Consider the following 26,921-nt stretch of genomic DNA (forward strand, 5'->3'; position numbering starts at 1 on the left):
GTACCTATTTACCTAATTGCACTGGCGTGCTTTCGAACTGCTAGGTTGCCAGGAGCTGGGGCAGAGCAGCAGGAGCTCACTCCGTTGCACAGATTTGAACCGCCAACCTTGCCATCAGCAAGCCTAAGAGGCTCAGCGGTTAGGACCACAGTACCATCCACCTCAGGCTTGTGGGAGGAAACTACTGCCAGCATAGAACAGCCTGCTAGTGGGATTTGCAGTTGCTACCAATCCGCTCCTGGGCTGAGTTCAAGGAGTTTGTACTCACATGCAATTCCCTGTTCTGCTCAGTCCCAGATATACAGCAGAGATTCTCCTGCAAGTTCCAAAGATCTCCAAAGCACACACCCAGAATGGGGCTTTTAGTGTCACTGTTTGTGTTCTGTGGAATGGCATCCCTTGGGGGGGCAGGAATTGGGACCTTTTCCAGCTGGATAAATAAATTTTAATATTGGGTGTCCACTTGTTACAGTTTTAGTCTTATTTTTATTTGTTGCCTTTGTGTATATAACTGCTTTTTAAAACATTTTTTATATAAATTGCCTTGAGACGGTGGTTTAGAAGGCAATCAATTATTTTGTAAAAATATTTTAAAAATCCTTTTGACATTTATGCATTTCACTAATTTTACAATCATTTTGACATTTCAAGGTTTGACTTCCTTCCTCCTCTTTCTGCGGTTCCTTAAATTTATTTTTAATATCTTCTGCATATCCAAATTAACCTAATTTGCTCATTTATTAATCTTCTTTAAATATATACTGGTATGAAACTGCAGGTTATTACTATAATCCTACCAATGTTTTTATCTGTTTACAATTTATCTGTAAATATTCAATAAATTTCCATTCTTTTATTTTTAAAAAATGTTATCTTGATTTCTTATTCTTTTTTTTTTTTATAATAAATTTTTATTGGTTTTACAGCATTTTTTAAAAAGAACAAACAAACACAAAAACAAAACAAACATACAAAATACTTTCAAAGATATTTTCATAAACCTCTTTTCTTGGACTTCCCCATACCCCCCCTCTCTGCATCCCAGTGTCCATATTTGAACTAGCAACTCCCAGTTGTTACTTTCTAATCTCTGTCATCTTAGTCCTCCTTTATCATCTAACCTTGTATCCCTGTACCCTGTTACTTCTAGCAACCACAACATTTTAACATTCGTTGAGTTTGTAGTAGTCCTTAAGATAGCTCTTAAATTTTTTCCATTCTTCTTCCACCATCTCTTTACGTTGGTCACGGATTCTGCCTGTCATCTCAGCCAGTGTCATATAGTCCATCACTTTCATCTGCCATTCTTCCAGAGTAGGTAAATCTTGTGTCTTCCAATACTTTGCGATGAGTATTCTTGCTGCTGTTGTGGCATACATAAAGAAATTTCTATCTTTCTTTGTCACCAATTGGCCGACAATGCCCAAGAGAAAGGCCTCTGGTTTTTTGGAAAATGTACATTTAAGTACCTTTTTCATTTCATTATAGATCATTTCCCAGAAGGCCTTTATCTTCGGGCATGTCCACCAAAGGTGGTAAAAAGTACCTTCAGTCTCTTTACATTTCCAACATTTCTTATCGGGCAAATGATAGATTTTTGCCAGCTTGACTGGGGTCATGTACCACCTGTATACCATTTTCATAATGTTTTCCTTTAAGGCATTACATGCCGTAAATTTGATACCGGTGTTCCATAACCATTCCCAGTCATCTGACATAATGTTGTGTCCAACATCCTGCGCCCACTTAATCATAGCAGATTTAACTGTTTCATCCTGTGTGTTCCATTTCAACAGCAAGTTATACATTCTAGATAAATTCTTAGTATTGGATTCTAACAATTCGGTCTCTAGTTTTGATTTCTCCACTTGGAAACCGATTTTCCTATCCTGTTTAAAAATTTCCATTATTTGGCGATATTGAAACCAATTTTCTACTTTGTGCTTCAATTTCTCCTGACTTTGTAGTTTAACCTTGTCTCCATCCTGTTCTAAAATTTCCCAATACTTCGGCCATCCGACCTCCATATTGAGTTTCTTCACTGCTTTAGCCTCCACTGGTGACACCCATCTAGGGGTTTTATTTTCCAATAAGTCTTTGTATCTTATCCAGACATTAAATAATGCTTTTCTAACAATGTGATTTTTAAAGGTACTGTTAACCTTGTCATACCAAAGATATGCATGCCAACCAAAAGCATTATTGAAGCCTTCCAGATCCAAGATGTCTGTATTCTCGAGGAGCATCCATTCTTTCAGCCAGCAAAACGCTGCTGCCTCATAGTACAATTTTAGGTCCGGCAGGGCAAAACCCCCTCTTTCTTTAGCATCAGTCAGTATTTTGAATTTAATTCGGGGCTTTTTGCCCTGCCAGACAAATTTCGAAATGTCTTTGTGCCACCTCTTAAAACATTCCATCTTATCAAGAATCTGCAAGGTCTGAAACAAGAATAACATTCTAGGCAATACATTCATTTTAATTACTGCAATTCGGCCTAACATTGACAGTTTCAGATTTGACCATATTTCTAGATCTTTTTTAATCTCTGACCAACATTTTTCATAATTGTCCTTATACAAATTAACATTCTTAGGTGTTAAATAAACCCCTAGGTATTTGACTTTCTTAACCACTGTCAAACCTGTTTCCTCCTGAAACTTCTCCTTTTCCATATCTGTTAGGTTTTTCCCTAAGACTTTAGTTTTTTGTTTATTCAACTTAAATCCAGCCACCTGGCCAAATTGTTGAATTATTTCTAAAACCCTTTTCGTACTAGTGTTTGGCTCTTGCAAAGTCAATACTAGGTCATCTGCATACGCTCTTAACTTGTAGTGTTTAGCTCCGACCTGCACACCTTTGACCTGCTGGTCATTTCTTATCATATTCAGCAACACCTCCAGAACCGAAATGAAAAGTAATGGGGAAATTGGGCACCCCTGCCGAGTTCCTTTTTCTATCTTAAGTTCCTCAGTCACAACATTATTTACAATCAGCTTAGCTTTTTGTTCGGAATATATTGCAGCCATACCATTCTCAAAACCCTGGCCTACCCCCATCCCATGAAGATTCTTCCTCATAAAACTCCAAGAGATATTATCAAAGGCTTTCTCCGCGTCCACAAAGATCAATACTGCTTTAGTGTTTATATTCACCTCCAGCTTTTCCAAAATGTCTATTACATTCCTTACATTGTCCGCTAGGTGTCTTTTAGGGAGAAAGCCTGCTTGGTCTTTATGAATCTTCTCCATCAAAACTCTTTTAAATCTTTTTGCCAAAATGTCTGCAAAAATTTTGTAATCCACATTAAGGAGTGATATCGGGCGGTAGTTCTTAAGTTGGGTCTTTTCAGTCTCTGACTTTGGTATGAGTGAGATATATGCCTCTTTCCACGATTCAGGTGCCCTTTTTCCTTCAAGGATCTCATTACAAACTTCTCTTAATGGTTGAATCAACCATTCCTTCAACGATTTGTAGTATCTAGAAGTCAGTCCATCTGGTCCCGGAGATTTGCCCAGTTGCATATTCTGAATGGCAGCCTCTACCTCTTGTTCTGAGATTCTCTGGTTCAAATCCATCTTACTTTGCTGAGAGATATTTTGTAATCCATATCTTCCAAGGAATTTGTCTATATCTTCTTCATTTTGCGGGCCTTGGGTGTAAAGTTTTTTGAAGTAACTTAGAAAGCAATTTCTAATTTCGTTAGGTTTAGATATAGTCTTTCCATCAACCTCTAGGCTTGTAACTGTATTTAGTTTCTGCCTTTTCTTCAATTGCCATGCCAAAAGTTTACCGCATTTATTTGCTGATTCAAAAGTCTTTTGTTTCATTTGCTTTATCTTCCATTCAATCTCTTGGTTCATCAATTCCATATATTGAGTTTGATATAACTTAATCTCTCTTAAAATGTCCTGAGACTTTGGTTTTGTTCTTAGTTTCCTCTCTCCTTCCTTTATCATTTCCAAGATCTTCTCTTTTTTCTCATTTTGTTTTTTCCTCTTTATTGAATTTTGTTGAATCAAAAATCCTCTCATAACAGCTTTACTTGCGTCCCAGATCACTCTTTTCTCCACGTCAGTCCTCAAATTTATTTCAAAATAGTCTTTTAAGGTCTTTTGGGCCTTCGTGAGAATCTCCTTATCTCGAAAGAGGGTGTCATTCATTCTCCATCTAAATTGACCGGTTATTGTGAGTTTCATCTCCATCTTCACGGCGTTATGGTCGGAGCAAGTTTTTGGGCAGATTTCCACTTTCTTAATCTTTGGAGCCAATCCACTAGTAACCCAGATTTGGTCAATTCTGGTCCAGGTCATCATTGCTTGGGAGAAGAAGGTTCCCTCTCTCTCCAGAGGGTTCCTTGTTCTCCAAATGTCTATCAAGTCCATGTTTTCTGTCATTTCAAAGAAAGTCTTGGGGAGTCTCCCTTCTTTAGTGACTGTTAGTCTTTGTGCCTTGTCCATATTAGTGGAGACCACGCCATTCATGTCTCCCATGATTATCATATTATAATCCAGATAGTCCGTCAAAGTTTCATGAAGTCCCTTAAAGAAGTCAGATTTGCCTTCATTTGGTGCATAAATTCCAACAACTAAAAGTTTTTCTCCTTGTACTTGTATCTCCACAGCCAGATATCTCCCTTGTTCATCTTTAAATATCATTTTTGGAGCCCATTTCTCCTTCACATATATTACCACTCCCCTCTTCTTAACTTTGTCTGATGAGACAAATTCTTGTCCTAACCTTTTATTTGTAAGTAATCTCCTGTGGGCTCTAGTTATGTGAGTTTCTTGTAAACATATCAAATCCAATTGTTCTCTGTTCAAAATATGAAATACTTGTCTTCTCTTCAAAGGCCCATTCAGTCCATTACAATTCCAACTAAGGAATTGCAGAGCCATCTTGTTATTTTCTTAAGGCTCCTCCAACAGCTCCAAGTTGTTGCTCTTCTTCTGACGGTGGTGGTTTTTGTCCAAACGAGAGATTCAGGATATCCAGTGCTCTCCTCTGTTCTGCAAGTACGTCCACAGTCCCCTTCTGTAGGTCCTCCTGATATCTTGCCAGAAATTTGTCTTTATCTTGAATTGTCTTTATTTTCACTTTCTTTGCCTTGTAGTCGAATGACAGTCCTTGTGGGAATTCCCACCTGAAGCGGATCTGATTTTTCTTTAACAAAAGCACCAAATCCTTGTAGAAGTTTCTTAAGTCCAAGATATATTTTGGTATGTCTTTAAAAATCTGTACTGCTGAATTTCCAATTTGGAGGGCTTTTCCAAAGTGTAGTCCTAAAATTTTATCTCTTTCCTCCTTAGATCTGAGTGTGATCAAACAATCTCTTGGTGTCTTTCTATCTTGCTTTTTGCCGAGTCTAAAGGCAGTTGTGATTTTAAAATCGTCTTCCTCCAAGTCCCAGCAATCCGCAAACTCCCGTGTCAAATATTCCACAAGGTTGTCACTTTCATTCTCCGGAATCAGTCTTAATTTTAAGTTTCTCTCTTTCCTCTGTAACTCCCACAAGGCCAAGGTTGCATCATGCTCATAGACCTTCTTGGCAAGTGGCTCTAATTTCTCCTGCGTCTCTCCAGCTGTGGCTTTGGCCTCTTCGGCAATTTGACGCGTAGTGGCATTTTCCTCGACCAATTTATTTATAGATTCTGTGTTCTGGTTTAATCTTGTTGATATTTCTGTTAATTTTTGTATGTTCTCTGAAGTCTGTTTTGTCAAAGACTCCAGAGTCTGGTTTATCTTAAGCAAAGCTTCTGTCACAGCTTCCATAGAAACGGCTGCTCCTTTGTCCTGTCCTGTTGTTCCAGCTAGTCCGGCTGTTACGCCTAAGATCGAACCTCTTCTCTTTGCTTGTTGCAGCTGCAGCTGTTGCTGTTGTTGTTGCTTGGTCTTGGCTCTTGTAGTTATCTCTTCTTGTGGCCCACTCATGTCAAGGTCAATTCCCACGGGATTTATTCTCCCTTGGAAAATTCCACTGTCTTAGGCCGTGCTGGACTTCACTTTATCCTCTAGAGGGAGCAAATCAAAATGGCCATAGAAGGAAATTTCAAAATACATGAACAAAGGAGACCATCCAGGATGTAGAAAGAAAGGAGATTAACCCAGTCAAAATCAATGTTACTAAAGTCTTATAGCTTCCAATTGCCACAGTTGCCCAATATACTGTTTATACTGTTTCTTCTTAAAATGTACAAAAGTCAGGCACTGTGGAAACTTTGTATCAAGGTGTCACTTCACAGGGAAAAGTCAGCTCAATGTACTAAGAAGGCAGACCGTTTCAGACTTTCAAGTAGATGAGATAGCAGAGGTTTTTTCCTTCAAATAAGTCATGCAGTTAATGGTCAAATTCGCCTCCCCTCTGCCCTGCTTGCTAGAGGGGAGATCAAAGGTTTAAATGTCCGGTTTAGCTGATCAAAGGATGAATTTAAACGGATGCAGGTTTAGAGCTCCGTTGCTTTCACTTTCATGCAGTCGGGGGGAGGCAGACTTCCTTTGTTTAAATCTCCCCCGTTTTTAGCCCAATTTTTAAAATTAAGAAAAGTCCCAGTTATTTTTCAGTTCTTACTCACGGGGAATCAGTCCAAATTTCTTTTCAGGAAGGAATCGGCGCTCTCCGCTTATGGCGACGCGGCTTCACTTCGCAGGCTGGGTAGCGACTCTCAGCACCGCGCTCACTCCCGATGTCGATCCGTAGCCTTTAAAAAGGCTCTTTCACGGTACCGGGGGGCGCAAAGGTGCCCGCCGAGTCTCCTTGTTCTCAGGCTTCAGCGCCTGGGATTTTAGGGGTCCCCCGCTTGCCGTAGCGGGTAAGACCCGAACTTGCGAAGCAGTCCTTCTCCGGAGCTCGGAGGTAGGACCGCCATTAAGCGCTGGCACCGACCGGAAGTCCCTGATTTCTTATTCTTTTGGTAAGTTTCACCATAGAAGGCAATCATATTTAAGGAAATCAATAAATCATTGTTACAAATAATGTGATAATAATTTTACTTTTTCTACTGGCATCTGACCAGGGTTAATCCTCCTGTGGATTTTTGTTAAATGGGAAAACGGTAGATAAACAGAAGCAGAGCTATAGAAAGAGATACACAGAAGATATACACAAATAGATAAATCTGGCTGGACCAAAAGAATAAGAATTGTGATGCTGACACACAGTCGTTAAACCCGTTGAGTATTGCCAGTTAATTTACTTGCATTTCTGAAAATATATTATCATCAAGCAGAGTAAAAGGGAACCTTACCGAGACACGATCCTGCAAATCTCATTCATAATTTGGCTGTTCAGGGCTCTCTGGTCAGGACCCAGCAGAGCCCATTCCTCTTCAGTGAAACTGAGGCCTGAGGGGGGGTGGAATGCTTCCTTGCAAATATCAAAATAGACCGGCCTACAAGCAAAATCCCAAAGCCTTGTTAAGGGGAGGGGAATGGGCATTACCCTCAGGATTAATATACATTGGTACCTTGGTTCTCAAACTTAATCCATTCCGGAGGTCTGTTCCCAAACCAAAGCATTCCAAAACCAAGGCACGCTTTCCCATAGAAAGTAATGCAAAATGGATTAATCCGTCCCAGACTTCTGAAAACAACCCCTAAAACAGCAATTAAACATCAATTGATCCATAAAATGAAAGCAATAAACAATGTACTGCAGTCACACAATCAATCAGTAGCTGAACAGGGTTCCACACAGTCACAAAAACAAAACAAAAAGAGCCGCAAAAACAAAAATGCAAAATAAATAGGAAAAACAGACAGACCTCAGCGTATCACTCAAAACGCAAGTGTGGCAACACTCAAAACGAAGCATGTTCAGCTTCCGGAAAAAGTTTGCAAACCGGAACACTTACTTCCGGGTTTGCGGTGTTTGGGTTCCAAGTTGTTGGAGTACCAAGGCGTTTGAGAACCAAGGTACCACTGTAAACAAATTTTACAAGGACAGGAAGACACACCATGGGCAGAATAATTGCCACACACAGGAAGAAGAAGGATACAGTCTGAGTGCTTCACTTGTAATTTTACAAATCATTTGCCTTATGAGGAACGGCTAAGGGAGCTGGGCATGTTTAGCCTGGAGAAGAGGAGGTTAAGGGGTGATATGATAGCCATGTTCAAATATATAAAAGGATGTCACATAGAGGAGGGAGAAAGCTTGTTTTCTGCTGCTCCAGAGAAGCGGACACGGAGCAATGGATCCAAACTACAAGAAAGAAGATTCCACCTAAACATTAGGAAGAACTTCCTGACAGTAAGAGCTGTTCAACAGTGGAATTTGCTGCCAAGGAGTGTGGTAGAGTCTCCTGCTTTGGAGGTCTTTAAGCAGAGGCTTGACAACCATATGTCAGGAGTGCTCTGATGGTGTTTCCTGCTTGGCAGGGGGTTGGACTCGATGGCCCTTGTGGTCTCTTCCAACTCTATGATTCTATGATTTAATGTGTCAACGCAAATACAAGTTATTAATATTGCAGTTGTATAAGGGATTGTTATTTTGACCGGAACGTAACTGAAATTAATAAGATTTTGGAACGCAGAAATAAAGAAAACCACCAAACCATTTGAATAATTGGTATTAGTTATTGTATTATAATTTGGCATTGTTATAATGAGGCTATTATTTTTTTTTTTTTTATAAAAAATTTTTATTGCGTTTCTTTCCATAGGTTAACAGATTTGTTTACATAACAACATGCAAGAAACATTTTTTATATATAAAGAAAAGAAAAGAAAAAGAAGAAAAAGTTAAGAAATTTTCATAATGTCCTTCGACAATTCGCTTTTGGACCTCCTCGCATCCTCTCGGCATTGCATTCATTGTTCTAACCAGTTCAGCAATTTGTTATCTTGTTTCCCATCTTTTTATACCTTTAAATTTATTATGTTACCAAATTTTTGAAAATTTGTAATTTAGTTTAAACACTCTTAATAAACATAATATTTTGTTTCTAATTTGTCTCGTTTTTTTTTTCCATCAATACTTACTTTATCATTTACTTAACTAAATTGCAGAAGCATAACGTTTCTTAATCGTACACAATCTTAACATTCAAACAACTTATAATATTTTTGCAAATAGTCCTTAAATTTTTTCCAGTCCTCCTCCATTGTTTCTTCGCTCAGATCTCGAATTCTGCCAGTCATTTCTGCCAACTCCATGTAGTCCATCAGCTGCGTCTGCCAGTCCTCCAGTGTGGGTAAATCTGGTGTCTTCCAGAACTTTGCGATAAGAATCCTAGCTGCTGTAGTTGCATACATAAACAAGGTTCTATCCTTCTTTGGCACCTTCCGGTCCACCATGCCCAGAAGAAAGGCCTCTGGTTTCTTAGAAAAGGTATATCTAAATACCTTTTTCAGCTCATTATGTATCATTTCCCAAAAGGCCTTTACTTTCGGGCAGGTCCACCAGAGGTGAAAGAATGTCCCTTCTGCCTCCTTGCATTTCCAACACTTATTATCAGAAAGATGATATATTTTAGCCAACTTGACTGGGGTCATGTACCACCGGTATACCATTTTCATAATGTTCTCTTTCAAGGCACTACATGCCGTGAATTTCATACCGGTGTTCCATAACCTTTCCCAGTCCTCAGACATAATGTTGTGTCCTACATCCTGTGCCCATTTTATCATAGCAGATTTAACTGTCTCATCCTGTGTGTTCCATTTAAGCAGCAAGTCATACATCCTCGAAAGTACCTTAGTCTTTGGTTCTAGTAACTCTGTCTCCAGTTTCGATTTCTCCAACTGGAAACCCACTTTTTTATCCATTTTAAATACCTCTTGCATTTGAGCATAATGTAACCAATCTCGCACCTTATTTTTTAGTTTGTCCTGGCTTTGGAGCTTCCAATTATCTCCAACTCTTTCAATCAATTCCCAATATTTTGGCCAGTAGGCCTCCATATTGGGCCTTTTTTTAGAGATCTTGGCTTCCACTGGTGATAACCACCTCGGGGTCTTGCTTTCTAATAAGTCCTTATACTTCATCCAGACGGCAAAAATTGATTTTCTGACAATATGGTTTTTAAACAATTTATGAACCTTCGCCTTGTCATACCACAAGTATGCATGCCAACCATAAACATTGTCAAACCCTTCCAGATCTAGGACATCGGTGTTTTCCAACAAAAACCAATCCTTCAGCCAGCAGAAGGCTGCAGCCTCGTAGTACAACCTTAAATCCGGCAGGGCAAACCCCCCTCTTTCTTTTGAGTCAGTTAGTATTTTGAATTTAATTCGGGGCTTTTTGCCCTGCCAGACAAACTTAGAGATATCCTTCTGCCATTTTCCAAAGCATTCCATTCTGTCCACGACCTGGAGGGTTTGAAATAAGAATAACATTTTTGGCAAAACACACATCTTTATAGCTGCGATTCGACCTGACAAGGTAAGTTTCAATCTTGACCAAATATCCAAGTCTTTTTTGATTTCCGACCAACATTTTTCATAATTATCTTTGAATAGATTTAAGTTTTTGGTGGACAAAGATACCCCCAGGTATTTCACTTTTTTAACCACACTTAGCTCTGTCTCTTTCTGGTACCCCTCTATCTCTGTAGGCGTCAAATTTTTGGCCAAAACCTTAGTTTTTTGTTTGTTTAGCTTGAATCCCGCCACCCGACCAAACTCCAAAATAAGTTCAAGAACTCTTTTTGTACTAGATTCTGGCTCCTGTACTGTGATGACTAGGTCATCTGCAAAAGCTTTCAGTTTGTATTGTTTCGCTCCGACCACTATACCCTGCACCAACTGGTCCTCCCTGATCATATTCAGCAGAACCTCCAGAACAGAAATAAATAACAGAGGGGATAAAGGGCACCCCTGTCGTGTCCCTTTTTCAATTTGGAGTTCCTCCGATACCACATTGTTCACTATCAATTTAGCTTTTTGTTCTGAATAGATTGCTTCTAGTCCATTTTCAAACCCCCGTCCCACTCCCATCCCTTTCAAGTTTTTCTTCATAAACATCCAAGAAATGTTGTCAAATGCTTTCTCCGCATCAATAAAAATTAAAGCGGCCCTTGTGTTTCTAATTCGCAACAACTCCAGTATATCAATAATGTTCCTAGTGTTGTCAGACATATGTCTGCCAGGGAGAAAGCCTGCTTGGTCCTTGTGAATTACTTCATTTAGTACATTTTTAAGTCTATTTGCTAAAATGTCTGCAAATATTTTGTAATCCACATTCAGGAGTGAGATGGGACGGTAATTCTTAAGCTGAGTCTTTTCCCTTTCTGACTTGGGAATCAATGTGATGAATGCTTCTTTCCACGTTTCCGGTGCCTTTCTCCCCTCCATGATCTGGTTACAAACCTCCAACAACGGTTGTATCAAGAAGTCCTTCAAAGTCTTATAATATTTGGAGGTAAGTCCATCCGGGCCTGGAGATTTGCCCAGCTGCATGTTCTGGATGGCACCTTCAATTTCCTGTTGAGTTATCTTGCTGTTAAGAATTGATCTTTTATCTTGACTTATTTTAGGTAGTCCATTTATCCTCAAAAATTGATCTATTTCCGGTTCTTTCTGAGGCCCCTGTGCGTAAAGTTCTTTGAAGTATCTGTGGAAGCACTTTCTTATTTCTTCTGGTTTCTGAACTATTTTTCCTTGAATCTCCAAGTTTGTAACCGTATTTAACTTTTGTCTTTTTTTCAGCTGCCAAGCTAGCAACTTTCCACATTTATTTGCTGATTCAAACGATCTCTGCTTCATTTGTTTAATTTTCCACTCAATCTCTTGATTGATCAGTTTCGAATATTGTGCTTGATGGAATTTGATCTCTCTTAGCACCTCTTTTGACTTTGGTTTGGTTCTCAACTTTTTCTCTCCTTCGCTTATTTTCTCTAGAATTTTTTCTTTTTTTCCATTCCAAAATTTCCTCTTTATTGTATTCTGTTGTATCAGAAACCCTCTCATTACGGCTTTACTTGCGTCCCAGATTGTTCTTTTCTCCACCGTAGTGTTCAAATTTATTTCAAAGTAGTCCTTTAGCGTTTTTTGGGCCTTCTTAACAATCTCTTGATCTCTTAGCAAGGTGTCATTCATTCTCCACCTGAAGGATCCAGTTGGAAAAAGTCTCAATTCCATTTTTAAGGCATTATGGTCGGAGCAGGTTTTTGGGCAGATTTCCACTTTTCTTGTTTTCGGGGCCAGCCCTCTAGATATCCAAATTTGGTCAATTCGTGTCCATGACAAGTGGGCCTCAGAGAAGAAGGTTCCTTCTTTACCCAAGGGGTTCCTTGTCCTCCAAATGTCAATCAAGTCCATATTGTCTGTCATTTCAAAAAAGGTTTTAGGGAGTCTGCCGTCTGTTGTTAAGTTTTGATTTTGGGATTTGTCCATGTTTGTAGACACCACCCCATTCATATCTCCCATCACAATAATGTTAGAATAGTCCAAATAGTCCATCATTGTCTCATGCAGCTTCTTATAGAATTCTGATTTTCCATCATTTGGCGCATAAACTCCTAATATCAAAATCTTTTCCCCTTGTGTTTGGATTTCAATTGCGAGAATTCTTCCATGATCATCTTTGAATAGAAATTTTGGTGACAGGTTCTCCTTTGCATAAATTACAACGCCTCTTTTTTTAACTTTATCTGATGAGATAAATTCCTGGCCAAGTCTTTTATTGATTAATACTTTCCTGTGGAGCCTAGTCACATGTGTTTCTTGAAGACATATTACATCCAATTGTTCTTTTTTCAGGATATGAAATATCCTCCTTCTTTTTTCCGGAGAATTCCCGCCATTTATGTTCCAACTAAGTAGCTGCAGAGACATCCTGTTCTAATTCAGATGTTCTTAGGATGAGGTGTCTTCCTTTTGCTCAGATCCCGAGGGTGCAGGCGTTGGCCCGCTTCCAGGCAGTATTGGTACTGGTAAGGCTGGAAGCCAATCCACTCCTTTTTGGAGATCTTCTCCGTGGTCGTGAAGGAACTTTTGGTTATCTTCAGGTGTTCTAATTTTAACCTTCCTTTCTTTGTAAGTGAAGGATAATCCTTGTGGAAACTCCCACCTATAGGGAATTGCGTTGTGTCTCAGCAATTTTGCTAGTTCTGAGTAGGTGGCTCTGAGGTCCAGCAACTGTCTCGGAATATCTCTATAAATTTCCACCCTTTTATCTTGTATTTCAATTGCTTTTTTGAAGTGTAGACCTAGGATCTTGTCTCTCTCTTCCTTTGATCTTAAAATTATCAAACAGTCTCTGGATCTGTCTTTCCTTACCAATCTTCCCAGTCTATATGCCGAGACAATCTTGAAATCTGTGTCCTCCTTTAAACCCCAGAACTTCGTGAATTCCTGCGTCAAGTATCCAATCAGGTCTCCTTGCTCGAGTTCCGGGATGCCTCTCAATTTGATGTTGCTCTCGCGATTTTTCAGTTCCACCATTGACAGATAGATTTGTTGTTCACCCACCTGTTTGTGCAGGAGCTTGACTTCTCCTTTAATTTCTTCAACTTCTTTTTGTAAAGCTCCCACTTTCTGAATTGCTTCTCCAGCTAATTCCCGATTTTCCGCTGTTGCTCCTTGCAAATTCTCAATAGCCTGTGTGTGCTGGGAAACTTGTTCTGTCAGTTTTTGAATCGAAGAGGTCGCTTTATCTATTTTCAAAGACTGGTCGTCCACTTTCTGGTTTAAACTTGATAGTTGCTCCAATATTTGTTTTAATAATGTGTCTGACCCACCTGCTGCCATAACTTCTTCAGTGGACTTCTCTGTTATTTCCCCTTCCCTCTGAGATACCAGTACAGCTGGAACCGACGATCGGCGTCCTTGGGTCAGTGTTGTTTGTACAAATTGTGTTGGTTTTCTTTCTCTTTCTTTTTCCTTAGCCTCTTTAGATTCCTTAGCTTTAGATGCTCTTGTTCTCCCTGCACCACTCATTACACATCTGTCAGTGTTCAAGGTCAGATTATCTATTGTTCCATGGGAGAGACAAATTCAGAAGTAAACAACCAGTAAAGTGGAATTCAAAACAAAAGTCAGTTCCCAGGATTTTATAATCCGAAAGCCCTGTAGGGGGAGTGCCACCAGGTTTCAGAGACAAAGAAGGAAGTAATCCGCCATTAAAGTTCCAAATTATTTCAAGTCAATAAATCCAATAGTCCATCAGTCCCTTCAAAAACTCAAAGTTCCCCCAGGCACCTTTTATAGTTCAACAAAATTTCACAAGAGGTGCTTGCAACAGTATCCCACCCAGTCTTTTCTGCTCAAATGTAACAGTTACGTTCCAACAAAGTTTTTACAACTGTTTCCGCAGTTTGACACAGTCTCCCTCTCTGGCAGCCCGACGATCTGGCTCCTTAAAAATACAGCCCAAAGACGAAAAAAGATAGGAGGAAGATCCCCATTTACTACTTCTTTTAGTCAATGTCCATTTCCACCTTCAGTTTAGGAAAAGAAAACAAGCAGATCTGATAGCACGAAAAAGTTGAAGCTTCCCACAGTCCCGTTTCAAGCGCTTTCCGCTTTTTAAAGCTTTGCTTTGATCTTGTCAGCAATGTCGGAAGACGGACTTCCCTTTTCTCGTCTCCCGCTTTCAGCCAAATTAGCTAAATTCTTTTGCCAAATTTTAAACCCCTTTACTCACGGGTATGTTGCTTGCAGTTTGGTGTTGATTTTAGGAAGAAGGATCAGCGCTCATCTGTAACAGCCGCGCGGCTTCACTTCCGCGGAAAGAGCGATGAACTCACAGCACCGCTACCCCTCCTTCACTCCGGGTCTCCTTACGGGGTCCCTTCTGTGTTTTCGGAGCAGCTTCTGGTGCCCGCCGAGTCCCACGGCCATGGGCTCACTCTACCCGTGGTTTATCTTGATGGGTCGTCGCTATGCCGCAGCGAACGACCCTTTTCCGCGGAGCCCCTCTTCAGAGCTCGAAGAGGACCGCCATTACAGTTTCGCGCCGCCCCCGGAAGTCATAATGAGGCTATTATTGGACTCCAACATGAATTTGACGAAATGCCGGGAAGACAGGAGTGCCTGGCGTGCTCTGGTCCATGGGGTCACGAAGAGTCGGACTCGCCTAAACAACAATTATTGGACTGTAATCGAAAACTAAGAAAAATTATTATATATAAAAAACACGTAATATAACATTGCACTTTTTTTTTAAAAAAAAAACCTTCACAGGGCTACTTTCCGATGCCTTCTAAAGGTTATTCCACCGATCTAAAAATTGCAGAGCTGGGAAAGGAAGCCACATTTTCCTCCTCCTCCTGAGTTTTCCCCTGCCGCTGATTTCCATCGCACGGGAGGCAAATGCCAGGGTCCCTCCCCGCCCCAGATCGAACCCCCATCCCTGTGGATTCAAGAGGCAGCGAGTTCCAAAGTCTAGCTGCTGCCACGCCAATAAAAGACCGGTTTTTTACAGGTACCACGTGGCACCACTAACGGTGGCAGTTCCATCGATCAAAGTAGTAGAGGGGCATCTATAGTCCGGCAGAAACAGGGGGGAAGAGAGAGTTTGGGGGGCTTGCAAGGAGGTCGCAAGATGGGCCCCACTTTGCGTTTGAACTGCAGGGAGAAACCCCCAAGCCTCAAAAGTGTGTGGGGTGTTTGTTTGTTTTTGGTCCCTTTCTCCTCTCCCCCAGCCCCAAATAAATCAAGCCCCCCTCCTCTCCGCCTCCTACTCTTCCTAGCTAGCCCGATCCCACCCACCAAATGTCGCTTTGTTTCTCCGAAGAGCTCTGATCATTTCTCTCTGTGCCAGAGAAGGAGGGGGAAATGCAACTTCACAGAATCACAGGCTGGCAGAGTGGGAAGGGATCGCCAGCGGTCATCTAGCCCAACCCGCTGCAAATGCAGGATTCGAACCCAGGACCCAGAGAGTCTGATTGCACGGCCAGCTCCCTTTCCATTTCCCCCGTGTTAATGTCTCTCATGCATGTTTCTGCCTAATACTAATACTAATATTAATAGAGGGGATGTGTGTGTGTGTGTGTGTGTGTGTGTGTGTGTGTGTGTGTGTGTGTGTGTTTTTGCTGCTCGATTTTCCAAGGGTTAAGATGAACGGAGCTCCCGTTGCTAGAGAGGAAAGCCATCGGGGGAGGAGTTTCTCTCCGTCTCCCAGTCCTTTTCCTGCCCGGCTCCTCACGTGGAGGGAAGCGGCTGCTCTGCACCCCCCCCCGGTGCCCCCTCCCGGCGCTGCATCCGAGGCCAGATCCGGTGAGACACCCCACCCCCGACCCCTTTGTGCATTGGGCTGGAGGGGATCCACAGGGTCGCAGGCAGGAGGATGGGGTTGCAATTTGGGGTTGGGGGTATCAGCCGATTGCTAGGGTGCAACTGGAAGGAAGCGAGACCCTCGCCCCCTTTCGCCCCGGGATCTACTGAGCAGATCCGTTTCTCAACTAGAGATCCCAGGGAGTGCCGCTGGCTTTCCTTGCCTTCCCTTCCTCCTCTCTGCAAGGCCAAGAGAAGAGGGTCCTTTGCTTTTTTCTGCAAGGGGGGGGGCACTTGCAGACTTTGCAAGACGCACACGGAGGGGGCCTTCGGTCATGGAAATGCAGAGATGGGAGAGACCCCGTGGTGCATAATAATAATAATAATAATAATAATAATAATAATAATAATAATAATAATAATAATAATAATGTCAGAGCTGCTTCAAGATCCTAGCTCACAGAGGATCACGCTAGCCAGCGGTCATTAAGTAAAAGTCTTTATTGAGTTACAGTTTCCATTCTCAAGCTGCTACGTGCAACTCTACGTCTAGTGGCTAGATCGGCGAAGCTCCGTCTGAGTCTCCGCCCCTTGTGCACCAACTTAATATCCTAGCCCTGCTCCACCTTTTCCGCCTGACTGCTCTCCTCTGGGTCCCTCTGCCCCCCGGGGTCTCCTCCCTCCGGGATTCCTCTGACGCCGACCCCCCGGAACTCCCTGTCTCCTTGCGCCGGGCTTTAGGACCTGGCTCCCTCTCCTGGCTGCCTACTGCGTCACTTTCCTGTGCATTTGAACTTGGCGCGCGCGCCCAACCTTCCACTTTCCGTCTGACCGTTTCTTCGCTCCCCGATGGAGGTGTGGCCACTCCTGACGAGCTGCCAGCGCTTGATCTCTGGCGCTCTTCCTCTTCCCTGCTCTCTGGCTGTGACGCTGGTCCCGATTTCCAACTGCTCCCCTCGGAGTCCCCTCTGGCTCTATCTTCCTGGGGTGTCCCCCTAGGCTCCCCCCTTGCCCTGACCACTGGTGCTCCTTTCTGTGAATCTTCTGATTCACTGGAAAGGCTCGGAGATCTCGGGTCGTCGTCATCACTCATCTTTTCTTCTGCCTCCTCCCCCTCGCTCTCTGTTTCCTCCCTTGCCCTTGCCCCTGCTCCTGAACCCCTGACAAATAATAATAATAATAATAATAATTTCATTTATATCCCACCCTCCCCAGCCAAAGCCGGGCTCAGAGCATAGCTGGCAACTTTTTCCTTTTTTAAAGGGACATTCCCTTATTCCGAATAGGATTCCTCGCAAGAAAAGGGAAAAGTTGACAGCTATGGCTCAGAGCGGCTAACAGCAGTAAAAGTAACACAGTTTACATAAAATCACAATCAACTCATTCTAAAATCAATTCAGAGTCAAATTAATGGCAACCATTGGGCTAGAGGATTGCCGAAGGAGGGGGTCAGACTGTGCTTTGGCCAAAGGCCTGGTGGAACAGCTCTGCCTTGCAGGTCCTGCGGAAAGATGTCAAGTCCCGCAGGGCCCTAGTCTCTTGTGACAGAGTGTTCCACCAGATCGGAGCCACAGCCGAAGAAGCCCTGGCTCTGGTTGAGGCCAGCCTAACCTCCCTGTGGCCCGGGACCTCCAAGATGTTTTTATTTGAAGACCATAAGGTCCTCCGTGGGACATACCAGGAGAGGCAGTCCCGTAGGTACGAAGGTCCTAGGCCCATATAGGGTCATCTAGCCTAACCCCCTGCAATGCAGGAAGCTCAGCTCGCTCACACACAACAGACAACCGTCCAACCTCTGCTTAAACTCTCCACAAATGTGGAGGGGAGTCCGTAAGGCAGTTGGATGGTGTCTTGTGTGTCTCATAGAATCATAGAGTTGGAAGAGACCACAAGGGCCATCGAGTCCAACCCCCTGCCAAGCAGGAAACACCATCAGAGCACTCCTGACATATGGTTGTCAAGCCTCTGCTTAAAGACCTCCAAAGTAGGAGACTCCACCACACTCCTTGGCAGCAAATTCCACTGTCAAACAGCTCTTACTGTCAGGAAGTTCTTCCTAATGTTTAGGTGCAATCTTCTTTCTTGTAGTTTGGATCCATTGCTCCGTGTCCGCTTCTCTGGAGCAGCAGAAAACAACCTTTCTCCCTCCTCTATGTGACATCCTTTTATATATTTGAACATGGCTATCATATCACCCCTTAACCTCCTCTTCTCCAGGCTAAACATGCCCAGCTCCCTTAGCCGGTCCTCATAAGGCATCGTTTCCAGGCCTTTGACCATTTTGGTTGCCCTCCTCTGGACACGTTCCAGTTTGTCAGTGTCCTTCTTGAATTGTGGTGCCCAGAACTGGACACAGTACTCCAGGTGAGGTCTGACCAGAGCAGAATACAGTGGCACTATTACTTCCCTTGATCTAGATGCTATACTCCTATTGATGCAGCCCAGAATTGCATTGGCTTTTTTAGCTGCCGCGTCACACTGTTGGCTCATGTCAAGTTTGTGGTCAACCAAGACTCCTAGATCCTTTTCACATGTACTGCTCTCAAGCCAGGTGTCCCCCATCTTGTATTTGTGCCTCTCATTTTTTTTGCCCAAGTGCAATACTTTACATTTCTCCCTGTTAAAGTTCATCTTGTTTGTTTTGGCCCAGTTCTCTAATCTGTCAAGGTCGTTTTGAAGTGTGATCCTGTCCTCTGGGGTGTTAGCCACCCCTTCCAGTTTGGTGTCATCTGCAGATTTGATCAGGATGCCCTTGAGTCCATCATCCAAGTCGTTGATAAAGATGTTGAATAAGACCGGGCCCAAGACAGAACCCTGTGGCACCCCACTAGTCACTCTTCTCCAGGATGAAGAGGAACCATTGATGAGCACCCTTTGGGTTCGGTCAGTCAGCCAGTTACAAATCCACTGAGTGGTAGCAGAGTCAAGACCGCATTTTACCAGCTTCTTTACAAGAATATCATGGGGCACCTTGTCAAATGCCTCGTTCCAGCAACAGCATTGCATGGGGTTGGGTTAGATATGATACGATAATCTTTATTGTCATTGTCCCATACAGAACAACGAAATTGAAAAAATCTACATCAAACATTCAAAAACCAACAAGCCTGCTATCCCAGCCAAGTTAGCCCCCTAAAAGCTATGATACCCCATAATTAAATCCAATATACTCCCATAGAGACCTTACACTGCGTTTAAAACCAAAATCGCATTTGGATAGTATAAATTTGGGTATAAATTATTATTATTATTATTATTATTACTCGGGAGGAAGCTCCTTTCAGCCAGGCTCCTCTTTGTTTTTCTAGCTCTGTCTGCTTCCTCACCCGCCCTCTCCAAATGGGTGAAAGCAGCAAGGAGAGGGAGCCTATGTGGTGGACGTGTAAAAAAGTAAAGGGCTTCTGGGAAATGATATGCAATGAACTTTTTAAAATTCTTAAAATTACATTTGTTAAAAAAAAAACCAGAGACCTTTTTACTAGGTGTAATAGTAGAAGAATTGCCAAGGAAGCAAGAGACTGTTTATTTATGCGACTACAGGGGCCAGGTGCTACTAGCCCAGATGTGGGAAGAAGGAAAGGTCCCAAGGAAAGAAGAATGGGAAACTCAAGATGATTGACTCTGCCGAAATGGCTAAACTAACCGTGAAGATTAGTTTACCTGGCGTGCTCTGGTCCATGGGGTCACGAAGGGTCGGACACGACTAAACGACTAAACAACAACAACCTTCAAGATCAGGCACCAAGATGAGAAAAAATTCAGTGTAGAAAGGGAAAGCTTTATAGACTATTTTAGAGAATCTGTAAAAACGTCAAAACATTAGCAGGTTTGGTGTAACATTTATGAACTAAGAATAGAATTAGGAGGGGGGAAAGAAGTTGAAATTAATTGTAGAAATGTAATTATATGCAAGGAGAATAAAGTGGGGGGATGGAAACCGGGGGGGGGGCTAGGGGGAAAGCCATTTATTGCAAATTTGGATTGGATATTTATGCACCAAAAGGAAAAATGTTATTTTGAAAATTGAAAATAATATATATATATATATATATATATATATATATATATATATATATATATATATATATATATATAAAAAATAGTTTAGAAAACGTTTTGGGGCGCCCGTGCAGCTGATCCAGCGGGGCTTTCCAGAGGCGAGAACGGCGCCTCTCCTGCTTTCTGCCCGGAGAAGCACAGAGGCTCCTGCCGCTCGGCTCCGAAACGGTTAAGAGCAGCGGCGACAGAGCTGAGATTCCTAGAGCGGAAGAAAAAAAGGCTGTCGGGAGAATAGCAGCTTCCGCTTCCTGTCCCGCATGGGGGGGGGGGAAGAGATGCAGAACATGGCGGCGGCTGTCCTTCCTCGCGGAGGCGCTGCAGGTGGGTCATATTGTTATATATTATAACGGGGGGGGGGGAGTGGGGGTGCTGCTGGAGGGAGTTGTGGGGAGGGATTAAAAAAAACCCTGTTAGGCAAACCGTTTCAATGTAAGTTTTTTTCTTTGTCTCCTTTTTCTAGTCGTCAGTTTATCCAGATTTTCACATTTTTAAAGATCTCTTGAAAATTGTTCAGCATTTTGGTGCAGATCTCGCCTAATGCACGCGCTTTTGCAAAGGGTATTTCCCCAAATATTTACATTTCCCATAATTAATGCATTCTGTATATAATTCCGCTAAAATAATGCATTTATAGGGCTTTCCCCCTTTGTATGGGGGTAGGAAATCTTTTCCCAATGGAAGGGCAGATCTTTCTCCTGCTCTCCTCCCTGCAGGCCAACTTGGGCAGGTGGGGGACCTTCCTTGGGCTCCCCATAGGGCTTGGGGTCAAGGCAAAGCCTTAAGCATTGGGAAACCTACTTCAGGGGCTGCCCCTGGAACCTGTAATAATTTTTATCCGGCCTGATTTTATTATAATTTATTAAAACTGTATACCTCCCTGTACCCACAGGCCTTAGGGCAGTTCACAGGATAAAATCGCAATATAAAAACTCAAAGTACACAATCAAAACATAAACAAAATCAACCCAATAACCCCCCGCAAACCACACACATTTTAAAACATTTGTGTTTCAATTAAATACAGCAGTTCTGGGCAGAAGACGTTAAAAAAGAGGAGAAACAAGCAACTTCAAGTCCACATTAAAATTCCAAGTGTGGCTGAGGCCTTAGTTAGACAGGCTACTACTACTACTACTACTAACACCCCTGAGCACCCTCTCCCACCAGTGTCTTGCCTCGGTAATGGACTGGATGAGAGCCAACAAATTGAAGCTCAATCCAGATAAGAGTGAGGCTCAGTTAGTGGGTGCTTCCCTAGAGCAGATGGCTGGAAGGTCGCCTGCTCTTGATGGGGTTACACTTCCTCTGGAGGAGCAGGTTCGTAGCTTGGGGGTTCTCCTGGATCCGTTGCTGTTGCTCGAGGCTCAGATGGCCTGGAGTGCCTTTCATCAGCTTTGGCTGGTAGCCCAGTTACACCCCTATCTGGACAGGAATAGCTTATCTACCGTTATCCATGCTCTGGGAACTTCAACGTTAGATATAGATATGCCTTGGAAACTCACTTTCCTCTCAAAGCTTCTCATTTTTTATGTCCATGGAGCTTTCATGGCATAATACTGGAGTGGGTTGTCAGTTTCTTCACCAGGTGGATCACATTTAGTCTAAACTCTCGGCTGACCTGTCTGTCTTGGGTGACCCTGCATGGCATAGGTCATAGCTTCTCTGACTTATTGAAGCTCCTTCACCACGACAAGGCAGTGATCCATGAAGGGATATACACCTTTAAGTGCCATGCAAACATGTTCCTTTTTAACCAGGCTTTTGCTTGATATGTTTGACATGCTATAGTCTTTTTCAAAGGTGGCTCTTTTTTGGGGGGGGGGGGTATTGGGTTGTTATGTTTATTCTGATTACATATGATGTGATCTTTTCTGCGAACCACGCTGAGTCCTCCGGGTTTAAGGCGGTATATAAACTCAATAAACAATAATACCATATTAATACTTTCATTATTGGTACCCCACGGATCTGACTGGCTTCCCCAGCCACTCTAGCTGGCTTCTAACAAATATAAAAGCATAATAAAACATTTACAACTTCCCTCTACATGGCTGCCTCCAGTTGTCTTCTAAAAGTTATATAGTTGTTTGTTTCCTTGACATCTGACGGGATAGCTTTCCACAGGGTGGGCACCACTACCAAGAAGGCCCTCCGTCTCGTTCCCTGTAACTTCTCTTCTCACAGCGAGGGAGCTGCCACAAGGCCCTTGGAACCTGGATCTCTGTGTCCTGACTGAATGATTGGTGTGAAGACGCTCCTTTAGCATTTCATCAGTTTGCCTTTTTATTCCATCAGGAGATGTTGAAGGGATGCTGGCAGAAGGGGAACAATCAGAAGTGTCACCCAAAGAATCCAAAGAGCAAAGGAAGCTGAGGGTTCAAGATGGAAGCCGAAGGCGAGAAGGGAGACGAAAGCAGAAGCCGGAGGGTGACTCTTGTACGTCTCAGGGTGGTGAAAATAAAATTCCTAGAGAGGAGAAAAAGCATGAATGCACCGTGTGTGGAAAGAGATTTGGTCGTCGCTCAACTCTTACTTTACATCAAAGAACTCATACAGGGGAGAAACCGTATACATGTTTAGAGTGTGGAAAGAGCTTCAGTGAACGTGGTAAGCTTACCTTGCATCAAAGAACTCATACAGGGGAGAAACCGTATACATGTTTAGAGTGTGGAAAGAGCTTCAGTGTCAGTGGTAACCTTACCTCGCATCAAAGAACTCATACAGGGGAGAAACCGTATACATGTTTAGAGTGTGGAAAGAGCTTCAGTCGATGTGGCCAGCTTACTACGCATCAAAGATCTCATACAGAGGAGAAACCGTATACATGTTCAGAGTGTGGAAGGAGCTTCAGTGAGAATGGTGCCCTTACCTCGCATCAAATAACTCATACAGGGGAGAAACCGTATACATGTTCAGAGTGTGGAAAGAGCTTCAGTCACTGTAGTGCCTTAATCTTGCATCGAAGAACTCATACAGGAGAGAAACCGTATACATGTTCCGAGTGTGGAAAGAGCTTCAGTCACTGTAGTGCCTTAATCTTGCATCGAAGAACTCATACAGGAGAGAAACCGTATACATGTTCCGAGTGTGGAAAGAGCTTCAGTCACTCTGGCCACCTTACTACGCATCAAAGATCTCATACAGGGGAGAAACCGTATACATGTTCAGAGTGTGGAAGGAGCTTCAGCCAGAGTGGCAGCCTTAGCTCGCATCAAAGATTGCACACAGGAGAGAAACCGCATATGTGTTTGGAGTGTGGAATGAGCTTCGCTCGCAGCAATGGGCTTACTAGACATCAACAAACTCATCAAGGCAGCAAACCTTATAAATGCTGGGAATGTGGCAAGAGCTTCAGTCGCATTGACAACCTTTCCTCGCATGAAAGAGTTCATACAGGGGAGAAACGATATACATGTTTCGAGTGTGGAAAGAGCTTCAGCCACAGTTCCAGCCTTACCTTCCATCAAAGATTGCACACAGGAGAGGAACCGTATAAATGTTTGGAGTGTGGGAAGAGCTTTAGTCGTGGTAGCTTACTTACATTGCATCAAAGAACTCATACAGGGGAGAAACCGTATACATGTTCAGAATGTGGAAAAAGCTTCAGTCAGAGTAGCTCCCTTAAGTCGCATCAACGAACTCATACAGGGAGTAAATCTTAGAAATGTTTGGTTTATGGAAAGAACTTCAGTGACAGGGACTCGCTTCCTAAACAATAAAGAACTCGTACAAGGGAAACATCTTAGAAAGGGTTGTCGTGTGGGAAGATCTTTAATCATAACAAATAACTCCTACAGAGAATAAACCAATGATCGTGTTCTGGTCCCCCCAGGACAGCCATTATTGTATTGGAAGAACTTTCTGACAGTAAGAGCTGTTTTGACATTGGAACAGTCTCCTTCGGTGGGAGGTGGGCTCTCCTTCCTTGGAGGTTTTTAAGCAGAGGTTGGATGGGCTTCTGCTATGGATGCTTTAGCTGAGATTACTTCATTGCTGGGGGTTGGACTGGATGACTTATCTGAAGAAGTGTGCATGCACACGAAAGCTCATACCAAGAACTAACTTAGTTGGTCTTTAAGGTGCTACTGGAAGAAATTTTTTTATTTTAAATAATTGGATGTGGAATACAAGAAGGGGAGGTGAGGGGAAGTCGTGAAAAGAAGTTACTGAAAATGAGATCTTAAAGGTGGAACTTTTTTGTGCTTTTCTTTGTTTTTCTGTTTTGTCTTTTGTATCTTTTGAAACTTTAATAAATATTATTTTTAAATATATATATATATATATTTGAACATGGCTATTATATCACGCCTTAACCTCCTCTTCTCCAGGCTAAACATAAGGCATCGTTTCCAGGCCTTTGACCATTTTGGTTGCCCTCCTCTGGACACGTTCCAGTTTGTCAGTGTCCTTCTTGAACTGTGGTGCCCAGAACTGGACACAGTACTCCAGGTGAGGTCTGACCAGAGCAGAATACAGTGGCACTATTACTTCCCTTGATCTAGATGCTATACACCTATTGATGCAGCCCAGAATTGTCACCCATCTTGTATTTGTGCCTCTCATTTTTTTTGCCCAAGTGCAATACTTTACATTTCTCCCTGTTAAAGTTCATCTTGTTTGTTTTGGCCCAGTTCTCTAATCTGTCAAGGTCGTTTTGAAGTGTGATCCTGTCCTTTGGGGTGTTAGCCACCCCTCCCAGTTTGGTGTCATCTGCAAATTTGATCAGGATGCCCTTGAGTCCATCATCCAAGTCGTTGATAAAGATGTTGAATAAGACCGGGCCCAAGACAGAACCCTGTGGCACCCCACTAGTCACTCTTCTCCAGGATGAAGAGGAACCATTGATGAGCACCCTTTGGGTTCGGTCAGTCAGCCAGTTACAAATCCACTGAGTGGTAGCATAGTCAAGACCGCATTTTACCAGCTTCTTTACAAGAATATCATGGGGCACCTTGTCAAATGCCTTGCTGAAATCAAGGTAGGCTACATCCACTGCGTTCCCTTCATCTACCAGGCTTGTAATTCTGTCAAAAAATGAGATCAGGTTAGTCTGACATGACTTATTTTTCAGAAATCCATGCTGACTATTGGTGATCACAGCATTCCTTTCTAGGTGCTCACAGACTGTTTGCTTAATGATCCGCTCCAGAATCTTCCCTGGTATTGATGTCAGACTGACTGGGCGGTAATTATTTGGGTCCTCTCTTTTCCCCTTTTTGAAAATAGGGACATTTGCCCTCCTCCAGTCTGCCAGGACATCGCCTGTTCTCCAGGAATTCTCAAAGATGACTGCCAGTGGTTCTGAGATCACATCTGCCAGTTCTTTTAATACTCTTGGATGCAGTTCATCTGGCCCTGGAGACTTGAATGCATCTAAACTAGCCAAGTATTCTTGTACTATCTCCTTAGTTATTCTGGGCTGTGTTTCCTTTGCTGAATCATTTGCTCCAAATTCTTCAGGTCGGGCATTGTTTTCTTTATCGGAGAAGACTGAGGCAAAGAAGGCATCGAGGAGTTCAGCCCTTTCTGTGTCCCCTGTTTGCATTTCACCATATTCTCCTCTGAGTGACCCCACTGTTTCTTTGTCCTTTCTTTTGCTACGAACATACCCATAAAAGCCTTTTTTGTTGCTTTTAACCTCTCTAGCAAGCCTGAGTTCATTCTGTGCTTTAGCTTTTCTGACTTTGTGTCTACACGTGCTGGCTATTTGTTTGAATTCCTCTTTGGTGGTTTCCCCCCTATTCCATTTTTTGTACACATCCTTTTTAAATCTTAACTCAGTTTAAAAGTTCTTTAGACAGCCACCCTGGCTTCTTTAGGCACCTTCCATGTTTCCGTCTCATTAGTATTGCCTGACGTTGTGCTTTTACTATCTCCCTCTTAACAAACTCCCAGCCATCATGAACGCCCTTTCCTTTTAGTATTACTGTCCATGGGATCTCACCCAGCACTTCCCTAAGTTTTATGAAGTCGGCTTTCTTAAAGTCAAGAAATTGAGTCCTAGTATGCTTGGCTGCTCCTTTCCACTGTATAGTAAACTTCAGAAGAGCATGATCACTCGCGCCTAATGATCCTTCCACTTCTACCCCACTAACCAGGTCATCAACATTGGTTAGGACCAGATCTAAAATGGCTGTTCCTCTTGTTGCTTCTCCCACTTTCTGGACAATGAAGTTGTCTGCAAGGCCAGTGAGGAATCTGTTTGACCTTATGCTCTTGGCTGAGTTTGACATCCAACAAATATCCGGGTAATTGAAGTCCCCCATTACTACTACCTCCCTTCCTTTTGCATGCTTGGCCAGTCAGCGCAATGCTTTCATCGCGGACACAATGGCTTGATGCATACCGTATTTTTCGCTCTATAACACGCACCAGACCATAACACGCACGTAGTTTTTAGAGGAGGAAAACAAGAAAAAAAATTCTAAACAAAATAGTGGATATATGATTTTTGTGGTTCATGCTGTGGCCACAGACATGTGATCTGACAGTGAATTTGGAGTAGCCCAATGCAAAAATCCTGAGGATCCATGTGGATCCATGCTTTGTAACCACGGAGGAGGGAAGGAAGGGGAACCATGGATCCTCTGCTCACGACTGCAGCAGATCCCCCCGCCACCCGCAGGCATTCGCTCCATAACACGCACAGACATTTCCCCTTACTTTCTAGGAGGAAAAAAGTGAGTGTTATGGTGCAAAAAATACGG

At 42.8% G+C, this 26,921-nt stretch overlaps 3 protein-coding genes across 3 annotated transcripts in view; all 3 read left to right on the top strand.

The window, feature by feature from the left end:
- The window catches only part of LOC308578971 (uncharacterized protein), an 82,517-nt gene that overhangs the window by 28,541 nt on the left and 27,055 nt on the right, over positions 1–26,921 (top strand). The window lies entirely within an intron of this gene.
- The window catches only part of LOC308579754 (zinc finger protein 560-like), a gene marked incomplete at its 3' end in the record, with an annotated part of 31,436 nt that continues 20,562 nt past the window's right edge, over positions 16,048–26,921 (top strand). The window contains exon 1 of the mRNA XM_081180688.1: positions 16,048–16,158. The remainder of the gene's footprint in view (positions 16,159–26,921) is intronic.
- Positions 20,494–24,207, top strand: LOC308580334 (uncharacterized protein). The gene is made up of 2 exons (XM_081181680.1): positions 20,494–20,535; positions 22,510–24,207. Exons 1-2 carry the CDS (start codon positions 20,499–20,501, stop codon positions 23,874–23,876), a joined length of 1,404 nt encoding a protein of 467 aa, XP_081037806.1. The 5' UTR covers positions 20,494–20,498; the 3' UTR covers positions 23,877–24,207.

The sequence above is a fragment of the Podarcis bocagei genome (assembly GCF_964188305.1).
Source record: "Podarcis bocagei genome assembly, chromosome: 2".
Lineage (NCBI taxonomy): Eukaryota > Metazoa > Chordata > Lepidosauria > Squamata > Lacertidae > Podarcis > Podarcis bocagei.

What these genes read in the sequence shown, in the direction of transcription:
- LOC308580334 (XM_081181680.1), top strand. Translation starts at nt 20,499, where the DNA reads ATGGCGGCGGCTGTCCTTCCTCGCGGAGGCGCTGCAG. An exon ending in TCCTCGCGGAGGCGCTGCAG is followed by an intron (nt 20,536 to 22,509) that starts GTGGGTCATATT and finishes TTATTCCATCAG; the next exon opens with GAGATGTTGAAGGGATGCTG.